Source organism: Leopardus geoffroyi, chromosome C1 (assembly GCF_018350155.1).
Source record: "Leopardus geoffroyi isolate Oge1 chromosome C1, O.geoffroyi_Oge1_pat1.0, whole genome shotgun sequence".
Lineage (NCBI taxonomy): Eukaryota > Metazoa > Chordata > Mammalia > Carnivora > Felidae > Leopardus > Leopardus geoffroyi.
This window is the reverse complement of record NC_059328.1, coordinates 193,438,722-193,455,728: the sequence shown is the minus strand read 5'-3', so window position 1 is coordinate 193,455,728 and position 17,007 is coordinate 193,438,722. Positions and strand designations below refer to the sequence as shown.

The 17,007-nt window shown below is 47.0% G+C and overlaps 2 protein-coding genes across 10 annotated transcripts in view; one reads left to right on the top strand and one right to left on the bottom strand.

The window, feature by feature from the left end:
* LOC123596933 overlaps positions 1–5,286 on the bottom strand; it is a 48,037-nt gene extending 42,751 nt beyond the window's left edge. The window contains exons 1-3 of the mRNA XM_045475149.1: positions 5,182–5,286; positions 4,702–4,934; positions 4,215–4,615 (exon numbers count right to left, since the gene is read on the bottom strand). Coding sequence (XP_045331105.1) covers positions 4,215–4,615; positions 4,702–4,934; positions 5,182–5,286 — 739 coding nt within the window. The remainder of the gene's footprint in view (positions 1–4,214; positions 4,616–4,701; positions 4,935–5,181) is intronic.
* Positions 4,068–16,667, top strand: METTL21A (methyltransferase 21A, HSPA lysine). Of its 9 annotated transcripts, none has more exons than XR_006713120.1 (5): positions 4,470–4,583; positions 5,475–5,654; positions 7,326–7,437; positions 13,466–13,770; positions 14,709–14,820. XR_006713120.1 is itself a non-coding variant. In XM_045480969.1 (5 exons), exons 2-4 carry the CDS (start codon positions 5,508–5,510, stop codon positions 16,069–16,071), a joined length of 507 nt encoding a protein of 168 aa, XP_045336925.1. In that variant the 5' UTR covers positions 4,470–4,583; positions 5,475–5,507; the 3' UTR covers positions 16,072–16,107; positions 16,357–16,667. The 9 variants fall into 9 exon arrangements, 8 of the variants coding, with proteins under 8 accessions (XP_045336922.1, XP_045336923.1, XP_045336925.1 ...); XM_045480969.1 differs by lacking the exons at positions 13,466–13,770; positions 14,709–14,820 and adding exons at positions 15,824–16,107; positions 16,357–16,667; XM_045480966.1 differs by lacking the exons at positions 4,470–4,583; positions 13,466–13,770 and adding an exon at positions 4,068–4,155 and having other exon boundaries at positions 14,709–15,727.
* Positions 16,668–17,007: the final 340 nt, after the last annotated feature.

The window sequence follows — 17,007 nt, the reverse complement described above, 5'->3', positions numbered from 1 at the left end:
TGTTTTCTACAGCCTTCGGTGTGATTTGAGAATCAACAGCAGAAAGGAGGGAGAAGGAAGGAAGGAGGGGCCAGGCTTTATATGTGAGGAGCCTGGGGTCTAGGGAGCTTTAGGAGTTACTTGCCATCCCAATTAAAGTATTAGAGGCAGAATTTACATTTTCACCATCTTTCTTGTGCCCCATCCTGGTTCCCCACAGGAAAGGGACAAAGAGAGAGAAGAAGAAAATGAGAAGAGAGGAAAGCTGAGAGGCAGTAGCAGCACAGAGACGTAGAGGAGGTAAGAGAGAAAGGAGACCCCAGGAGAGGGAAAAGGAGAGGGAGAGAAGCCCAGACAAGAAAAAATAATATTGAAGGAGAAGGCAGTTGGAGGACTGCCTCCCTGACTTCAGACTTACTATAAGCTGCAATAATCAAGACAGAGAGGTACTGGTGAAACAACAGACCAACAGATTAGTGGAATGGAGAGCCCACAAACAGACCTACCTAAATATAATCAACTGATCTTGGACAAAGATCTTGGAAATGACAATACAATGAAGAAAAGACAGTCTTTTCAACAAATGGTGCTGGAACAACTGGACATCCACATGCAAAAACATGAGTCTAGACACAGACCTTGCACCCTGCATAAAAATTAACTGAAAATGGACCACAAACCTAAATTAAAATGCAAAGCAATAAAACTACAAGATAACACAACAGAAAATGCAGATAACCTTGGATTTGGTGATGCCTTTTTAGATGCAATGCCAAAGGCAATATCCATGAAAGTAAGAATTGGTAAGGAGGACTTTATTATAACAAAAATTTCTGTTCTGCAAAAGACACTGTCAAGAGAATTAAAAGACCAGCCACAGACTTGGAGAAAATATTTGCAAAAGACATATCTGATAGAAGATTGTTATCCAAAATATACAAAGAACTCTTAAAACTCAACAATAAGCAAATCACCAGATTAAAAATGGAGGGTGCGTGGGTGGCTCAGGCAGTTAAGCATCTGACTTCAGCTCTGGTCACGATCTCATGGTTCATGGGTTCAGCCTCACATCGGGCTCTGTGCTAATAGCTCAGAGCCTGGAGCCTGCTTCAGATTCTGTTTCTCCCTCTCCCTCTGCCCCTCCCCCCCCCCAAGATGAATAAACATTAAAAAATTAAAAAAAAAAAAAAGGGCCAAACAACAGGTACATGAAAAGATGCTCGGCATCACTACTCATCAGGGAAATGCAAATCAAAAGCATTCTGAGATATCACCACACATCTGTTAGAGTGGCAACTACCAAAAAGACAAGTGATAACAAGTGTTGGAGAGGATGTGGAGAAAAGGGAAACTTAGTGCACTGTTGGTGGGAATACAATTTGGTACAGCCACTACGGAAAACAATATGAACGGTGTGGAAAGATCCTCAAAAAGTTAAGCAGAGAGCTACCTGTGATCCGGTAATCCTGCTTCTGGGTTTATATCTGAAGGAAACAAAATCGCTATCTTTTTTTTTTTTTTTTTGAATTTTTTTTTTTTCAACGTTTATTTTTGGGACAGAGAGAGACAGAGCATGAACGGGGGAGGGGCAGAGAGAGAGGGAGACACAGAATCGGAAACAGGCTCCAGGCTCTGAGCCATCAGCCCAGAGCCCGACGCGGGGCTCGAACTCACGGACCGCGAGATCATGACCTGGCTGAAGTCGGACGCTTAACCGACTGCACCACCCAGGCGCCCCACAAAATCGCTATCTTGAAAAGATACCTGCACCCTCATTATTTACAGCATTGCAAATATTACTTATTGCAGCATCATTTACAATGTCCGAGACATGGAAACCTAGTTCTGTTGACAGATGAATGAATAAAGAAAATGTGGTGTATGGTGTGACATATATATCATATAATATATATCATATGTATTAGAATATTATTCATCCATAAAAAGGAAGGAAATCCTGCTATTGGCAACAACATGGTTAGGTCTTGAGGACCCTATGCTAAGTGATGGAAGCTAGACTAACACTCTATAATATGACTTATATGTGGTATCTATTTTTTAAAAAGCCAAACTCATAGAAACACAGAGTGGAATGATGGTTGCCAGGAGCTGGGGGTGGGGGAAATGAGGAGATGCTGTTCAGAGGGTACAAAGTTATAGGATGAATAAATTCTAGGCATCTAATATTCAGCATGGTGATTACAGTTAACGATACTGTATTATGTACTGGATAGTTGCTAAGACCGTAAATCTTAAATGCTCTCACCACACACATGCACAAAATTGTAACTGTGTGAGATGGTGGGTGTGTTAACTAACCTTACTGTAGTCATCATTTTGCAGTACATACATGTATCAAATCATCACCCTGTGTACCTTCAACTTAAATATGTCAATGATATCTCAAAAAAAGCTGGAAAATAAATGATAGGATAAAGAAAAAAGTGGGTCAAAGACTTAGCAGACACTTCATTAAAGAAGATACACAGGTGGCAAATAAGCATATGAAAAGATGCTCCACAACGTAGGTCATTAGGGGATTGCAAATTACGACAACTACAACACACCCACCAGAATGGCTAAAATTCACAACACTGACAACGCCTGAATACTGACAAGGATGTGGGGCAACAGGAACTCCAGGAACTGTCATTTGTTGCCAGTGGGAATGCAAAATGGTACGACCAGTTGGGAAGTCTGGTGGCTTCTTATAAAACTCAACATTCCTTTACCATAAGATCCAGTAATCACACTCTTTTGTATGGACCTATCATAGGAGTTGAGTAAAAAGATCAGGGGTTATGGAGGAGGGAGGGAGATAAATGGGTGGAACACGGGTTTTTTTAGGGAAGTGACACTTCTCTACATGATGCTATAATGGTGGATATATGCCATCATAGATTTGTCCAAACTCATAAATGCTCAATACCAAGAACGAACCCTAAGATAAACTATGGACTTTTGGGTGATAGTGATGTGTCAATGGAGGTTAATGAATTGTAAAAATGTCCCACTTTGCTAGGGGATATTGATAATGGGGGGAGGCTCTGCATGTGCTGGGGCTGGGAGTGAATGGGAAATCTGCACCTTCTTTCCAATTTTGTTGTGAACTTAAGACTGCTTCAAAAATAAATTCTCTTACAGAAAAATTTTTTAAATAAAAATAAACTGAGCAAAGAAAAAAAAAGTTAGTAAAAGACCTTCACTGCTGATCTTGGAAGTTCACTTAAGTCTGCTTTGCAGCCCCAGCCTTCTGCTGGAAGGTTAAAGAAATGCCTACAGAGGCCGGCACGCCCCCTGCAGGAGGGGAGGGGTGAGGTGAGGCGAGGGGATGGTTTAGGGTTGGCCTGAGGCTCTTAGAGTGGGTCTCAAGCGGAATTACCAGGAAGCTCTTAAAAGTACCAGTACTCGGGTCTCCTCACACTGAGACGTTCCCTGGGCAGAGTCCAGGCAGGGGGAGGTGAAAAGCGCTCTCCTATTCTAATGTGCAGCCGGGGCTGAGAATCGCCGTGACCGAGCGGCGGTGGGTGGGGGACGGGGCTGGAGGTCAGAGTACTGGAAGGAAAGGAAACCTTTCCCGAGAAGAGGACACCGCTGCCCGCGCGGTCGCACGCTTGGGTGCTCACTCCAGCCGCGCTTTCCAAGGGCCAGCAGCCTAGGTCAGTAGCTTTCACGTCAAACACAGGTGTCGTATCGGCAGGTGCACCAACGTGGGCACTGGAAGGAGGGAGGCTAGAGCCTTGGGACTGCAGCAACGCCCGGGACCGGGTGTGGGGCCAATCGCGCGCCCCCCGGCTTCCCTGCGCCCCCGGAGCCCGTTTTACTATGGAGGCCCAGGCGCCGCGTGCGGACTCCGAGTTCGCTCTCTAGTTGACAAGGGCTTTGTCACTTTTCCTACTCTGTTGCCACCAAGCGGTGATGACGCCGCTTGGTCCTCACTTTGGTGACGCGAGGACAAATGGGTGACCACGTATACTTCGAAGCAAACTTTCTCCTACACCTGCTAACTGGCCACCTTTAACAGGAAAAACAGGAGAGCACACAAACTAGAAAAAAACCAAAACCAAACCACGCAAATACACACATGCACACATACACACACAGTGCGCGCGCGCCTGCGCAGGGGTGAGAACGAGCTCACAGGAAGGTGGAACCAGCGCAAGACCTTAGCGCCAGGTTGGTGGTCTCCCTCTCACCGGCCGCCAGAGCACCCCGCGCCTTCTCCGCGCACCTACCCGCGGCTCCACACCTCGCTGCCTTCGCCCACGCTGCCCTCGGCGGCCGGGAAACCGATTTGGTGGTCTGAATACTTTGGGGACCCACCGGAGGGAGGCCTGATGCCCTCTCCCCCAGTGTCCTCCTCCAGGGCGCGGCCAGCACACCTGCGACGCCGCGTGCCCCAGCGCTCGGGAAACACCTGTCTGGGGGAGGTGGGACCGGAAACGCGTGTCGCCCGGCGCGCACCGCCCACCCCCGCCGCCTGCCGCACTCGCTGCAGGCGCCCGGCGGTCTTTCGGGTCCGGGCCCTTTAAGGCGGGTGGTTGCGGCAGCCGCGCTCGGGGCGGGGCAAACAATGCGCGCCACGCGGGGCCGGATCCGCAGCGGTAAGTAGGGGCGAGGCCCGCCTCGGGCTGGGCTGTGTCACTGCACTCCCGGTGTAGGACCCGTCCCACGTGGCTGGGGGTGCCGAAGGGCCCATTGGATCGGCTGCCCGACCCCCACTTCCACCGGTTCCCGGAGCACTGGGGCCCGCCGGAAGCGAGTGCGTACCGGTCGGCCCTTAGGAGGGGGGCGGGGGGCGGGTTCGGGGGACTCGGGGCAGGCCTCCGAGCCGCGGACGCTCGAGTCCACCCCGGACCCGGGCTCTCGCTCTCCCCGCCGGCGACTCGGAATCCGCCAGTGTGTTTCCCTTCCCGTCTCGGCGAGTTGGAGCTGCGTCGACTGTGTATATCCAGCTGGTGTCAAAAAGCCGGATAATCAAGCCGTTAACACCCAGTCCAAGTGCTGGTTCGGGTCCTCGGCGGTGACTAGTGAACGCACTGAATTTAGAGGGGGTGGAGGGAACACCTAAGCAAAACAGCAGGAACTACCCTGCCGGCCGCAGCGGGCGGTAGCTGCAGTCTGCGTGGGCCTGGCCAGTTTAGAAAGAGCCGCGTTCTCCGCGGCCCTGGGCTGTCAGCGCCGCTCCGCTCTGCTTCTAACGCGGCTGGGTTCGGAATTCAGCCAGTGGGGACAGCAGAGTGCGTAGGGCATCCTGCAGGAGTTGCACGGTCTTGGGTTCTTGTGCCCAAAGACACCTTTTAGCATGGATTCAGGACTAAATTTCTCTCCCCAGAGGGGGAAGAGCCATGCAAAAGGAATTAGACAAAGGTTCCCCCCACCTGTGTTTCTTCTTTTGAACATGTAAAACGACCTTAAAAAAAACATTTGGAGCGATTTAAAAGAGAAGGAGTATTTCTGGCCCTAGCGTCACGCGAGATTCTTTTGCCCAACAGCTTTGAGGGAGCAGAGAGCTGGATGCAGGTGACATGGCCCTGGTGCCCTACGAGGAGACAGCGGTAATGGGCTTGCAGAAATTCCACAAACCTCTTGCCACCTTCTCCTTTGCGAACCACACGATCCGGATCCGGCAGGACTGGAGACAGCTGGGAGTGGCCGCCGTGGTTTGGGACGCGGTAAGTAAGACCCTGGGGCCTCTGACCACAATTGATTTTAAGACTGGCTTTCTTCTTCTTCTTCTTCTTCTTTTTTTTTAAATAACAGATTTATTGAGATATAATTTATATACCATACATTTCACTTGTTTATACAGTTCTGTGATTTTTTTAAAAAGTAAATTCACTGAGAGGTGTCACCATCACCATGCTCTGTTTTAAAAACATTTTCATCCCCCAGCCCCTCCAAAAATACTTATACCCATTGGAATCTCTTACTTCCCTGCTCTCTCCCCCAACCCCAAAAGATTGCATTTTGAGGGTGAATGAAGGAAAGCCGAGGGGAAGTAAATTACTTGCCAGTAATATACCCAACAGGAAAGAGGGAGGGAGAGCTGGAAGGAAGGCAGGAAGCCCCTAACTGCTTTGGACTCTCATTAAGTTAATTTTTCACTTAAGTTTCATTTTGAAAATATTGCATAAAGAATACTGTAAAAAGTGGGAGAGCCCAAAGTGAAAATCACATGTTTTCCTGAAGTTTTCCGTAGTTGTAATGGTCACAAAATTATACTATTAGTTGCTTTGTTTTACTGCTTCCTCTCACAGCACTGTTCTGTCAGCTTTTGTGACAGTGACTTGCCCTCAAGCAGCTCGCAGTGGGAACTCATTTAATGTTGGATAAATGATAGATGTAATTTTGTGGTCTTAACATTGCGTTAGGGATGCTAGAGAAACATTCAGGTGTAAACATCTCAATGTATTGTAGCCTCTTCTAGGAATCTAGTCCAAGGTGATTACATGGAAAGTATTCCCAGAACGACTAATAGGGCACATAATAGTGAGGAATGGGTGAGCCTTTTGAATGCTCACCAAGAAGAGGAATTGTTACTTATGCTACCAGTATGTGGCTGTGAAAGACAAATTCTATTTAAAAATCATGTTAACAACATACAATGCTTTAAAAAAAAAATGTTTATTTGAGAGAGAGAGAGAGAGGGAGAGAGGATCTGTGCTGACAGCACAGAGCCCAATGCGGGGCTTGAACCTGTGAACTGAACCATGAGATCATGACCTGAGCCAAAGTTGGACGCTTAACCGACTGAGCCACCCAGGCGCTCCTACAATGCTTTTATAGAATTGTATGCAAATGCTAACTCATGCATCAGGTGTCCAAAACTTCCTTTCCCATGCCTGATAATATGTGGTGAGGGCCCCCAGTGATGCAGGACAACACGAGAGAAGCACCCAGCTCCAGGAACCCCGGGCGGGAGCCACTCTGCCTCTTCCTTTGGGTGACATCGTGGCCTAGCTGCCTTGAACTTGGGTTAGGAACTGGACATTCCTTTAAGCGAAATCACAGAGACTGTTCATGTAAGCTCCACCGGGGTCGTTTTGTAAACTTTAAGTGACACAGTAAGAAATGAAACTTCCCAGATTGAGCAGCACCCTATGTTGTGTGGGCAGCGTCATCGACCCCTGCTGTCCCCAGGAGGGACCTCGGTGGGGCCTAGGCTGCGTCCGCTCTAGGATCATCTCCCACCAGCAGCCGAGTTTCTGTGTATGTTGTTAAACTGGGACTGCAACCTTGCAGTGGGAGAGAGGGTGTGATGTCTTCCTGCCAGTGTAAAGCCCGTCCGAAACCCTTGGGGTCCTCCGGCACTCGTTGACACACAACGCTGTGTTTTGACTCAGGCCGTCGTTCTCTCTGCGTATCTGGAGATGGGAGCTGTGGAGCTGAGGGGCCGCCGCGCGGTGGAGCTGGGGGCCGGCACCGGGCTGGTGGGCATAGTGGCTGCCCTGCTGGGTGAGTGCCGTATGCTGGCTCCCTCCTTTGCGAGTGGAGCTCATTGACAGGTGTGTTTGCTGCTTCCCTGACACAGACCCAGACCGGGTTTTCCCTTACTGGATGTTCTGTCCCCTGTACTTATGAGTCACCTGCTGGTGTCTTTAACTCCAGTAAGCCTCGTTTCTTCTCTCTCTCTCTCTCTCTCTCTCTCTTACTCTTTCTCTCATCCTGTTATTTATACTTCCCATGAAAGACTGCTTTGCCCCCTTCGGTTGTTTGTTTGTTTGTTTGTTTTCGTTTTGTTTAAGCAAACACACGTTTATTTGGGCATTTAGAATTGCAATTCAGGAGACAATTGGGTTGTCTGAATTAGGTCCCTGTCCCTTTCAGTTTTATGCCAACAGTATGATCAGAAGGCAGTTTTCAGTTCAAAGAAAATTGTCGTATTCATGTACATAGTTTTTTACACTTTAGGGGCCTTCTTGTACTCTGTTGGATTTAACCCTGCGAGGCAGGTAGAACAGATAGTCTCATTCATTGCTGAGGAAACTTTGCTGGTTCGTCTCTTCTGAGAAGGGCCGGCCCTGCTGTAGTTTGTACTGACATCTTATATTTAAAAATTCTCTTCGCGGTATACAGTTCTGAATTGGTATCGAGGTTTGTCTTTTTTTTTTTTGGTTTGGTATACAGATATTAATTTAGGCCTACAGTATTTTTAAGCTTTGTTTTTATTTTGTTATTTATTGTTGACTCCTTTCTTCAGCTTCTGGCTCATGCCATTCAAGCCACCCAGTGGGTAGACCAGCCTCTAAGATACAATATATAACATTCATCACTTCAATATCGTCACCCAGTGCTCTTGTCAAAATGCAGCTTCTGCTTCTGTAGGTTGGGGTCAGGCCTGAGAACCTGCATATCTAACAAGCTCCCAGGGGATGATGATGCAGACGCTGTTGGTACTCAGACCACACTTTGGTGGTGAGGAGCTAGAATTCCATTCCATTGTGGACAGGTGCTCGAGGACCCACTTACGCCCCTCCTTTATTGTGTCCTCTTTCCGGTAACTTATTTTCTTTTTTTAGTATTCTTTTCTCTGTTTAGATCTAGCCTTCCAAAATGTGGTGGGGAACATGGGCAGCGTGGTAGTTAACGGTGTGTAAATGGATCTAGGTCTCCATCCAACACCACGGCACCTTCAGGTACTGATGAGGCCCTCGCTCGTACACTGCCTTTTGTTCTCCTCAGGTTAGCCTTACGGCATTCCCGTGCGTGTTAGGTTTCATTTTTTTATTTTGTTTTACTTTATTTTATTCTATTATTTATTTTATTATGTTATGTTATTTTTACAGAAAGAGGGCAAGTGTGCGTATGAGCATGGGAAGGGCAGAGAGAGAGAGAGAGAGAGAGAGAGAGAGAGAATTTCAAGCAGGTTCCATGCCCATCAAGGAGCCCAACTCCGTTCCATCTTACAACCGCGAGATCATGACCTGAGCTGAAATCCAGAGTCCGATGCTTAAACTGACTGATCCACCCAGGCGCCCCACATTTAAAAATTTTTCATTTTGCCGGTGAAACTGGGGTTCTGGGAGGTTAAGTCACTTTGTGGAGTCCTGGTCAGTGGAGACCTGAGGACTCAAACCAGGTGCATCAGACACTTACTGTCTTTCCTTGACACTAAGTTTGCTGATGTGGGAGGAGTTAACTGGAAGGGAAATGAGGTTTCTTCTGTTTCCTCTGGACAAGCGGGTCTTCATGCAGAGCTGCGTCGGCTGGTGCAGAGACTTGCTAGTTGGCAAAGTGCATAGGTTTAGAGTTATACTTGGTTTTGACACCTTTTCTAACTCTTACTAGCTGTGTGACCTTGGGCAAGTTGCTTAATCTCTCCACTTCAGTTTCCCTATAAAATGGGGATAATAATCAGTTCCTGCCACATTGAGGATCCAATGAGATCATGCACAGAAATCAGCTCCTTGACTAGCGCAAAGTAAATGCTCAATAAATGTTAATTGCTCCTCTGAGTATATCTGTTTGTGATCTAGAAATGCGGATCTGTGAGGTTGGGTAAAACAGGATGATGAGGTTCTTTAAAGACTAGCACAGAGTGGGGGACTAGGTAGTTGTCGCCCCACAAGATGATCGGCTTTGGGAGTGGGCTGGGACAGAACAGCATGGTGTTCTCTCGTGACTGGGGGGAGGTGCGCTTCCTGGCCTAGCTTCACCGCCCCCTCTTTCAATCCTTTCCTGCCGCGGAGCAGAATTCATTGCTGCCTCATTTCTTCTCCCCACAGCCCTTGGTATACTTGCCACGTTGTCCCAGCCTTTCTTACAAGCCCGTGTTTCTTGTGTCTATCTCTCCTGGCAGGCTGAAGCTCCTGAGGCTTGGGACTGTGTCTCATCCTGTGTGTCCTTGGCCCCAGCCAGACCCCACTTGCCATGTGGTAGATACTCAAATAGTTCTGGAATAAGAGTTGGACAAACTAGAAAATCATGAAAAGTAATGTTTCTCTTACAAAAGTGATGTAACTCTTTTCAAAAATAGCCCTAGAAATCGAATAAAGGGGGAAAAAAGCCTAAAACATTCTAGTTATTCATGACTCTGCAACATAAGTACTGTTAGCATTTTGGTTTATTTCCTTCCGTTCTTTTGCTTCCACTTGTATTTTTTTTTAATTTTTTTTTTTTTTTAATGTTTATTTACTTTTGAGAGAGACGGAGACAGAATGCGAGTGGGTTAGGGGCAGAGAGAGAGGGGGACACAGATCTGAAGCAGGATCCAGGCTCTACTAAGCTGTCAGCACAGAGCTCAACGCGGGGCTCGAACTCAGGAGCTGTGAGATCCTGACCTGAGCTGAAGTCGGACGCTCTACCCACTGAGCCCCCCAGGCACCCCTCCACTTGTATATTTAATCACAGTTGTAATTGTGGCTATAGAGGTGTGTGTATGTGTGTGTATATGCATGTATGTATGTACGTACACATATGTGTGTCTCATTTCATGTTCTGTCGTGCGCATCTCTCTGCACTCCTGTGTGATTTGCACACCCGTTATTGTTGTGACTGCAAAGTATAAGGCATTGCTTTTGAGGGTGAGACCTGAGGGTAAGAAAAAGTTACTCTCTTTAGAACGGAGGCAGCGAGAACTAGAATAGGTGGTGATTTTGAACGTGTCAGAGGTTGATTGTTCTCCTTTTTAAAAAAGTATTTTCATTTTTCGTAACCCGAATCATTTATTCCCAAATTCAGTGAACACCCACCATATGCCAGGCCTGGGTTTAGGTGCTGAGGCTTCCGGTCTTCTCAGGAAGCTTCCATTCTAATTCTGATGGGGAGGGAGGAAAAGACAGATTCTATTAAAAAGCCAGGGGAGAAAACCCGGTAAGTTCTATGCAGAACTTGAATAATGGGTGATGAGATTTTCCTATTAAAAGAACAAAACAGCTTTTAATTCCTGGGCAGTTCCCACATTCTGTCTATTTAGTCTGTCCTTCTCACCACGCCCCCCTGCCTGGTGGGTAGGTCTACTTGGAGCTCTCTTCCCCTTGGGAAATGAAGGCTTAACAGAGGTTAGGTAACTTGCACAAGGTCACAACACTCCTGGATTGTGGAGTTAGAATTGGAATGCTGTTCTGACTCCCACCCTCGTCCTTAGTTTGAAAATCTCTTTATACTGTGTGAAAAGTATTCTTAGAAAAAAATCATCCCATTTTAAAGATAGGGTTCTGTAAGTTGGGGTGGGGTCAGGGAATGTGGGTTGTTTTTTTTTTTAATTAAAAAAAATTTTTTTTTTCTTTTTGGTGTTTATTTTTGAGAGAGCACAAGCAAGGGAGGGACAGAGAGAGGGAGACAGAATGTGAAGCAGGCACCAGGCTCCGAGCTGTCAGCCCAGAGCTCGATGTGGGGCTCGAACCCACAAACCATGAGATCGTGACCTGAGCTGAAGTCGGACCCTTAAACACTTAACTGACTGAGCCACCCAGGCCCCTGGGAATCTGGGTTTTAAAGGCTTCTGAGGTGATTTGATGCTCAACCAAGTCTGGGGAAGAGTCTTAAAATATGCTCAGGAAGAAGTTGTCTTTTAGTTTTCTGTACTTGTAGTGTAAATCTCCACTGAGCTTTCCACTTGTATGTATGTTTCACTGAAGGCTGGGCATCTCTACCTGCCTGTTTCTCAGCGCCTCAAACAGTATGTGTGTTTAAACTTGAACTCTTCTTCCCTTTGCAAACTCGACCTTTTGTTCTCTTGAGTTAGTGTGGCCATCCAAGTACGCACTCAGGACCACCCCTTGACCCGCGCCCCATAACCCCCCCACCCCCATACCCCCCCCTCCCGCCAGCCCCGCTGACCCATCTTCTAAGGATTTCTTGATTCCAGTTCTCCCTTTGCGCTGCCCCCGCCTGGCTGGAGCTCTCAGCATCTGTCTCCTCCGTGAGGCTCTGCAGGTCCCCACCTCCTGACCTCTCTGCCTCCGCTTTGTCTTCTCAGAGCCACTTCCCAGTAGACTGAAGTGGTCCATCCATGATGCAGAAGTGCTGGGGTGGCCGGTGCTTAAACACCCCTCTGCCTCCCCACGGCCGAACACCCCTGAGGCTCTCACCTCATTCTGACGGACTGTCAGGCTCGTTTTGCAGATCCGCACGCTGTTTGCGGTTCCAGGGACGCACACGCTGCTTCTGGTCTGTCCCTTCTGCCTCGGATGCCCTTTCTTCACCCTTTCCCCTGGTGGTAAGCTTACCAGGTACTACATACCCCTTGATGAAGAACATATCACCACCTCTGAAATAACCTTGCTCAAAAAAGTCAAATTTACGGGAGATACAGAGGAGAGAGGAACAGACTATATAAAATGGCACGGTCGGTGAAATCCAGATTGTGGGAAACTACAGGATAAATGATTTGTTTCTTCCCCAAACTGAAAGGGGAAACAAAAGATTGTAGGGAAACTGATAGATTAAAAGACACTTAAGACATCCCTGTGCTCCTCTCTGTAAACAAACACCCAAAAGGAAACCACAGGCAGGGCTGCCGTGTTCAGGGACGGACGTCTGGGTGACGAAACGTGAGTGGGTGGTAAGGAAGAGCTTCCCGGCAGAGTCAGGGTTGGCTGCTCTTGGGTGGGCGTATTTGGGAGCTGGCCCCGGGGTGGGTGCGTGGCGTGGTTACAGCAAGGGGCACACCACCAGCCTCCTTCACCTGGGTCACTGTGGGGGCCTCGTCACAAGACCCCTTGCTTCCGGCCTGGCCCTACTGCTAGAAAGTCTGTTAAAGCCTAACCTCATTGGCGCTTCCGCTCAGCACTCTCCATTAGCTTCTCTCAGAAAAAGCCAAAGCCTTTCTGAAACCTGCCGTGTGCGGCCCTCGGTGGTCTGCCTCCTGCCTATTACTCCTTTGGCCTCATCTTCCGCTTTGTCCCTCCTGCACTCGTTCCTACCATTCTGGCTGCCCTGGCCTGCCCACCGCGGGCCTGTGTACCTGCTCTTCTGCCTGCGGGGGATTCTGCCCCTCCTGCAATGCACTTCGCCTAAGTCACTGTCTCGGTGGGGCCTTCCCTTATTGTTCAGTCTGCAATGTCCCACCCGCTTTCCTTACCTCTGGGCATCTGTCTCTCTTTCCTGCTTTATTTTTGCCCTAGGGAGTGAGTATCTCCAACTAACGTACTGGTCATTCTGATTCCAAAAACACCTCTTATTGCCTGTCTCTTCACTTGAATCTAAGCTCTGAGGTAGGGGTTTTTGTCCCATGCTCGATAGCAGCCACTTGGATATTTATGCAGTTGATAGAGGAGTGGCCAAGTCGCATCAAGGTCCTACCGAAACTCCTGGAACACCTAGCAGATTAGAAGTAGCCTCAGAGCCTCAGAAACCCTCCGAGGCAGGCATCGGAAAGGTCTATGCGCAAGAAGTATTCAAATGAACACCAAGGTGATCTACAAAAGACTAGATCACTCCAGTATTGCCAGCAAATACAGACCGTTGTTACGAAATCCAGACATAAATTTCTAAGTCAAACCAGGAAAAGGCTGTCTGTGAACTTGACTCGTCGAGGCAGCGCACTGCTCGGCCAGAATGGTCAACGCAGTGGGTGTGTGCTTGTAAAGTCCAGCAACCGTAGCACCTTTGTCAGGGTTACATGGAGCACTGTAAACGTCAGATTGAATTCCGCCAGCTGCCGCTGAGGGGGTGCTTGCCGTAGCCGGTGTGGAACCCCGTGGGGGCGTGACCCACGAAGGTCACAAACTACAGAAGGCACGGAAGCGAGAATCTTATGAAAGAATGGAAATTACGTTAAATTTCAGAAGTTACAAAGTCAGAACTGAACAGGATTATGCATACGGTTCCTGCAGCGCAGATGAGGTACTTCAGGGCCGGCCTTAGCTAGTTGCTTCACTGCTGTCAGGGTGACTACAGTTCGGTCTTCTCCCAGCCGTATTGGTTCATGGCAAACATTTAGTTCATGGTAAACAACTCGTGAGAAACGTTAATGAAATACTGCCTCCTTTGCCGTATGCACGCAGGAACTTAGCATTTAGTAAACATGATCTCACGTTTTTAACCTACGGTACTTGAGTACAATCTAGGAATTTCTAAGTTTAACCACTTTTCAAAATATATACATATATATGTGTACATACATACATATACGTATATAACTTACGTGTATATATATACATGTGTGTTTGTATATATATATACAAACACACATGTATATATATATAACTTACATACATACAGGTTGGCTGCTTCCTAACAGCATAAGGAGACGTGGACTGGGATTTCTTAATAGCCAATTAATCCCTCCTTGACTCTTTTTAAAGCTTAGACCTGAGAAAGTAGCCTTTCCCTGTTTTTGGTATCTTGTCGTCTTTATAATCATTTGCTCCTAGATTTTTCTTTTGTGGATTCCATTTTACCTTCAGGTCTACTGACTCGAAGATCATGAGCTAATGAATAAAATGTAGCGGTAGATACCTGTGGGAGGTGGGCCAGTTCCACCTGCAGAATCCAGAAGCTTCAGTGTAGGGTCACTGGGGGGCTCTGCACTTCAGAGGCACAACTTAGCAAACAGATGTGTCAGAGGGGCAAATCCAAAGTTCACTTTTACCAGTAAGCGGTGCAGAGGAGCTGCTGGTCATTTTCTGATCGTTTGCAGCCATCCCTGAAGGGCATGAGCTTCTGGATTTCGGGTGGAATATTAGAGACACTCCCCCCCCCACCCCCCGCTTGACTTGACACCCCTACCTGTTAGTTGTATTGATGTGCACATGACTCTCTCTCTCTGTCCCACATTCTAGGTGCTCATGTGACTATCACGGATCGAAAAGTAGCATTAGAATTTCTTAAATCAAATGTTCAAGCCAACTTACCTCCCCATATCCAATCCAAAGCTGTTGTTAAGGAGCTGACTTGGGGACAAAATTTGGGGAGTTATTCACCTGGAGAATTTGACCTGATACTTGGAGCTGATATCATATATTTAGAAGAAACATTCACAGATCTTCTTCAGACTTTGGAACATCTCTGTAGCAACCGCTCCGTGATTCTTTTAGCTTGCCGAATTCGCTATGAACGGGATAACGACTTCTTGGCGATGCTGGAGAGGCAGTTTACTGTGACTAAGGTTCACTACGATCCTGACAAAGACGTACATATTTACAAAGCACAGAAGAGAAACCAGAGGGAGGACTTCTAGTTGGCTGTAATTTTTAGGAATGTTGTTATTGAGCGTGTCGGTGAAGGTCTTAGCCTGGGAATTGAACCACATTTGATGAAATGGCTCCTGAACAAAAAGTCTAACCAACCAAAGGTTCCCAAGGGACAAAGCACACGTGCCGTTTGAAAACAAAGTGGCGCTTTGTCCCACTGCTGTGACTTCATAGTCCTATTTTACTCTGAAAAGTCCAACTAGCGTTAAAGGAATGTATGAGATATCTGTATCCCATACTGCCCCCTCTTGGTAAACAATTTTCACTGGTGATAGAATGAAGGGCTGGTATAAAAGGGCCTTCAAAGCAGTGAGCTTGTTTCGGTGAGGCTAACCCATGCAAATTCTATTAAATCCATTCTGAGATACATGTTTAGCCCAGTTTTCTAATTTTCTGAATATAAAGCCAGAGGCTTAATGTATATTCCCTGAGCTGTTGATGCTCTTGAAATCTTTTGTCTGCCCCATTTAGGTTTTAAGTATTACTTTTGGTTACTTGAGATTAGGATGTGAGTTCCCTGAGGTCTCATTTCATGCTTTTTGGCTTCATTTCCGATTTAGGCATACAAACAAATGAAGTAAAAGTAAAAGTTGAGTTACGTTTTGAAACCACCATGTGCCGTGCCTGGGATGTCGTCTTCAATAGCTGTAGCTTTCCCCGGGCACTCCCCTTTCTCAGATGTTGTGTTTGTATTTCTTTCCTAGGCTTTCCCCTCCTTCGTATAATGCATAGGATGACGTTGAAAACAGTTCGAAATCTCACCCCTTCGTGGGAGGAGCTCCCCGAGAAGCTCCTTCCACGTTGTGCTTGTAATTGCTTATTCCGTGTCTGGATTCCCCAGAAGATGGGGAGCCTCTGGGGGCCAGGACTGGTGCCTCCTCCAGGGCTGCGTCCCAGCAGCCAGTGTCTCAGGGCCAAATATTCACTGAATGAAAAACTGCATTCCATTTAGAGGGTACTGGTATTTGGGTTAAATGACTGCTACATTGTTTTATGATTATCTTTTTTTTTTTTTTCAATTTTTTTTTTTTTCAACGTTTATTTATTTTTGGGACAGAGAGAGACAGAGCATGAATGGGGGAGGCGCAGAGAGAGAGGGAGACACAGAATCGGAAACAGGCTCCAGGCTCTGAGCCATCAGCCCAGAGCCTGACGCGGGGCTGGAACTCACGGACCGCGAGATCGTGACCTGGCTGAAGTCGGACGCTTAACCGACTGCGCCACCCAGGCGCCCCATGTTTTATGATTATCTTTGACAGACTTTATGAATGAAGTCTCTCTCTGTCTCCCTCACACACACACACTTTTTTTTTTTTTTTTTTTTTAAGCAATGTAAAAGCTTAACAGTTTAAACAAATTCAGATGACAAGAATTAAAATCTCAGTATGGTCGAGGGTACTGGAGATAGATCTTTGTAAATCATCGGAAACAAGATCTCCTTCCTCTTAACCTTTTAATGACTACCTTGGATGTGAAAATACCCAATACATTATTTTCTACATATATTTTAGAGGTTTTACTTTTAATAAAGATGAATTATGAATTAAACGTTCTGAGCATTCTGTGACGTACAGGTTCAACACAATTTTGATAAGTGCACGTGACATAGAAATATCCATAGTCCAGCAAATCCGTAAAACGCCAATACTGTGCTATGAACATGGAAGGTCTTTTAAAACAAGTAAAACACAAGCCCTGCAGTATCAACACTGTAATGAAATGAAAGGCCGGTCCCCCACTCAGGTATGTTCTTCGAAATGAGTATTTTAATTGGGGTTCAGCTCCTTTAATATCCCTGACTTTGCAGAACAGACATTAAAGTGGTTTGGGGTGGGGATGGAAAACTTCAAGATGTCTGGGTACTCTACCGAGTGAACGAAGCATTAAT

Excerpts from the sequence above, each read along its gene's own strand:
- METTL21A (XM_045480966.1), top strand. The coding sequence starts at position 5,508 with ATGGCCCTGGTGCCCTACGAGGAGACAGCGGTAATGGGCTTGCAGAAA. Across the intron at positions 5,655-7,325 it reads CCGCCGTGGTTTGGGACGCG|GCCGTCGTTCTCTCTGCGTA; the intron begins GTAAGTAAGACC and ends GTTTTGACTCAG. Across the intron at positions 7,438-14,708 it reads CATAGTGGCTGCCCTGCTGG|GTGCTCATGTGACTATCACG; the intron begins GTGAGTGCCGTA and ends CCCACATTCTAG.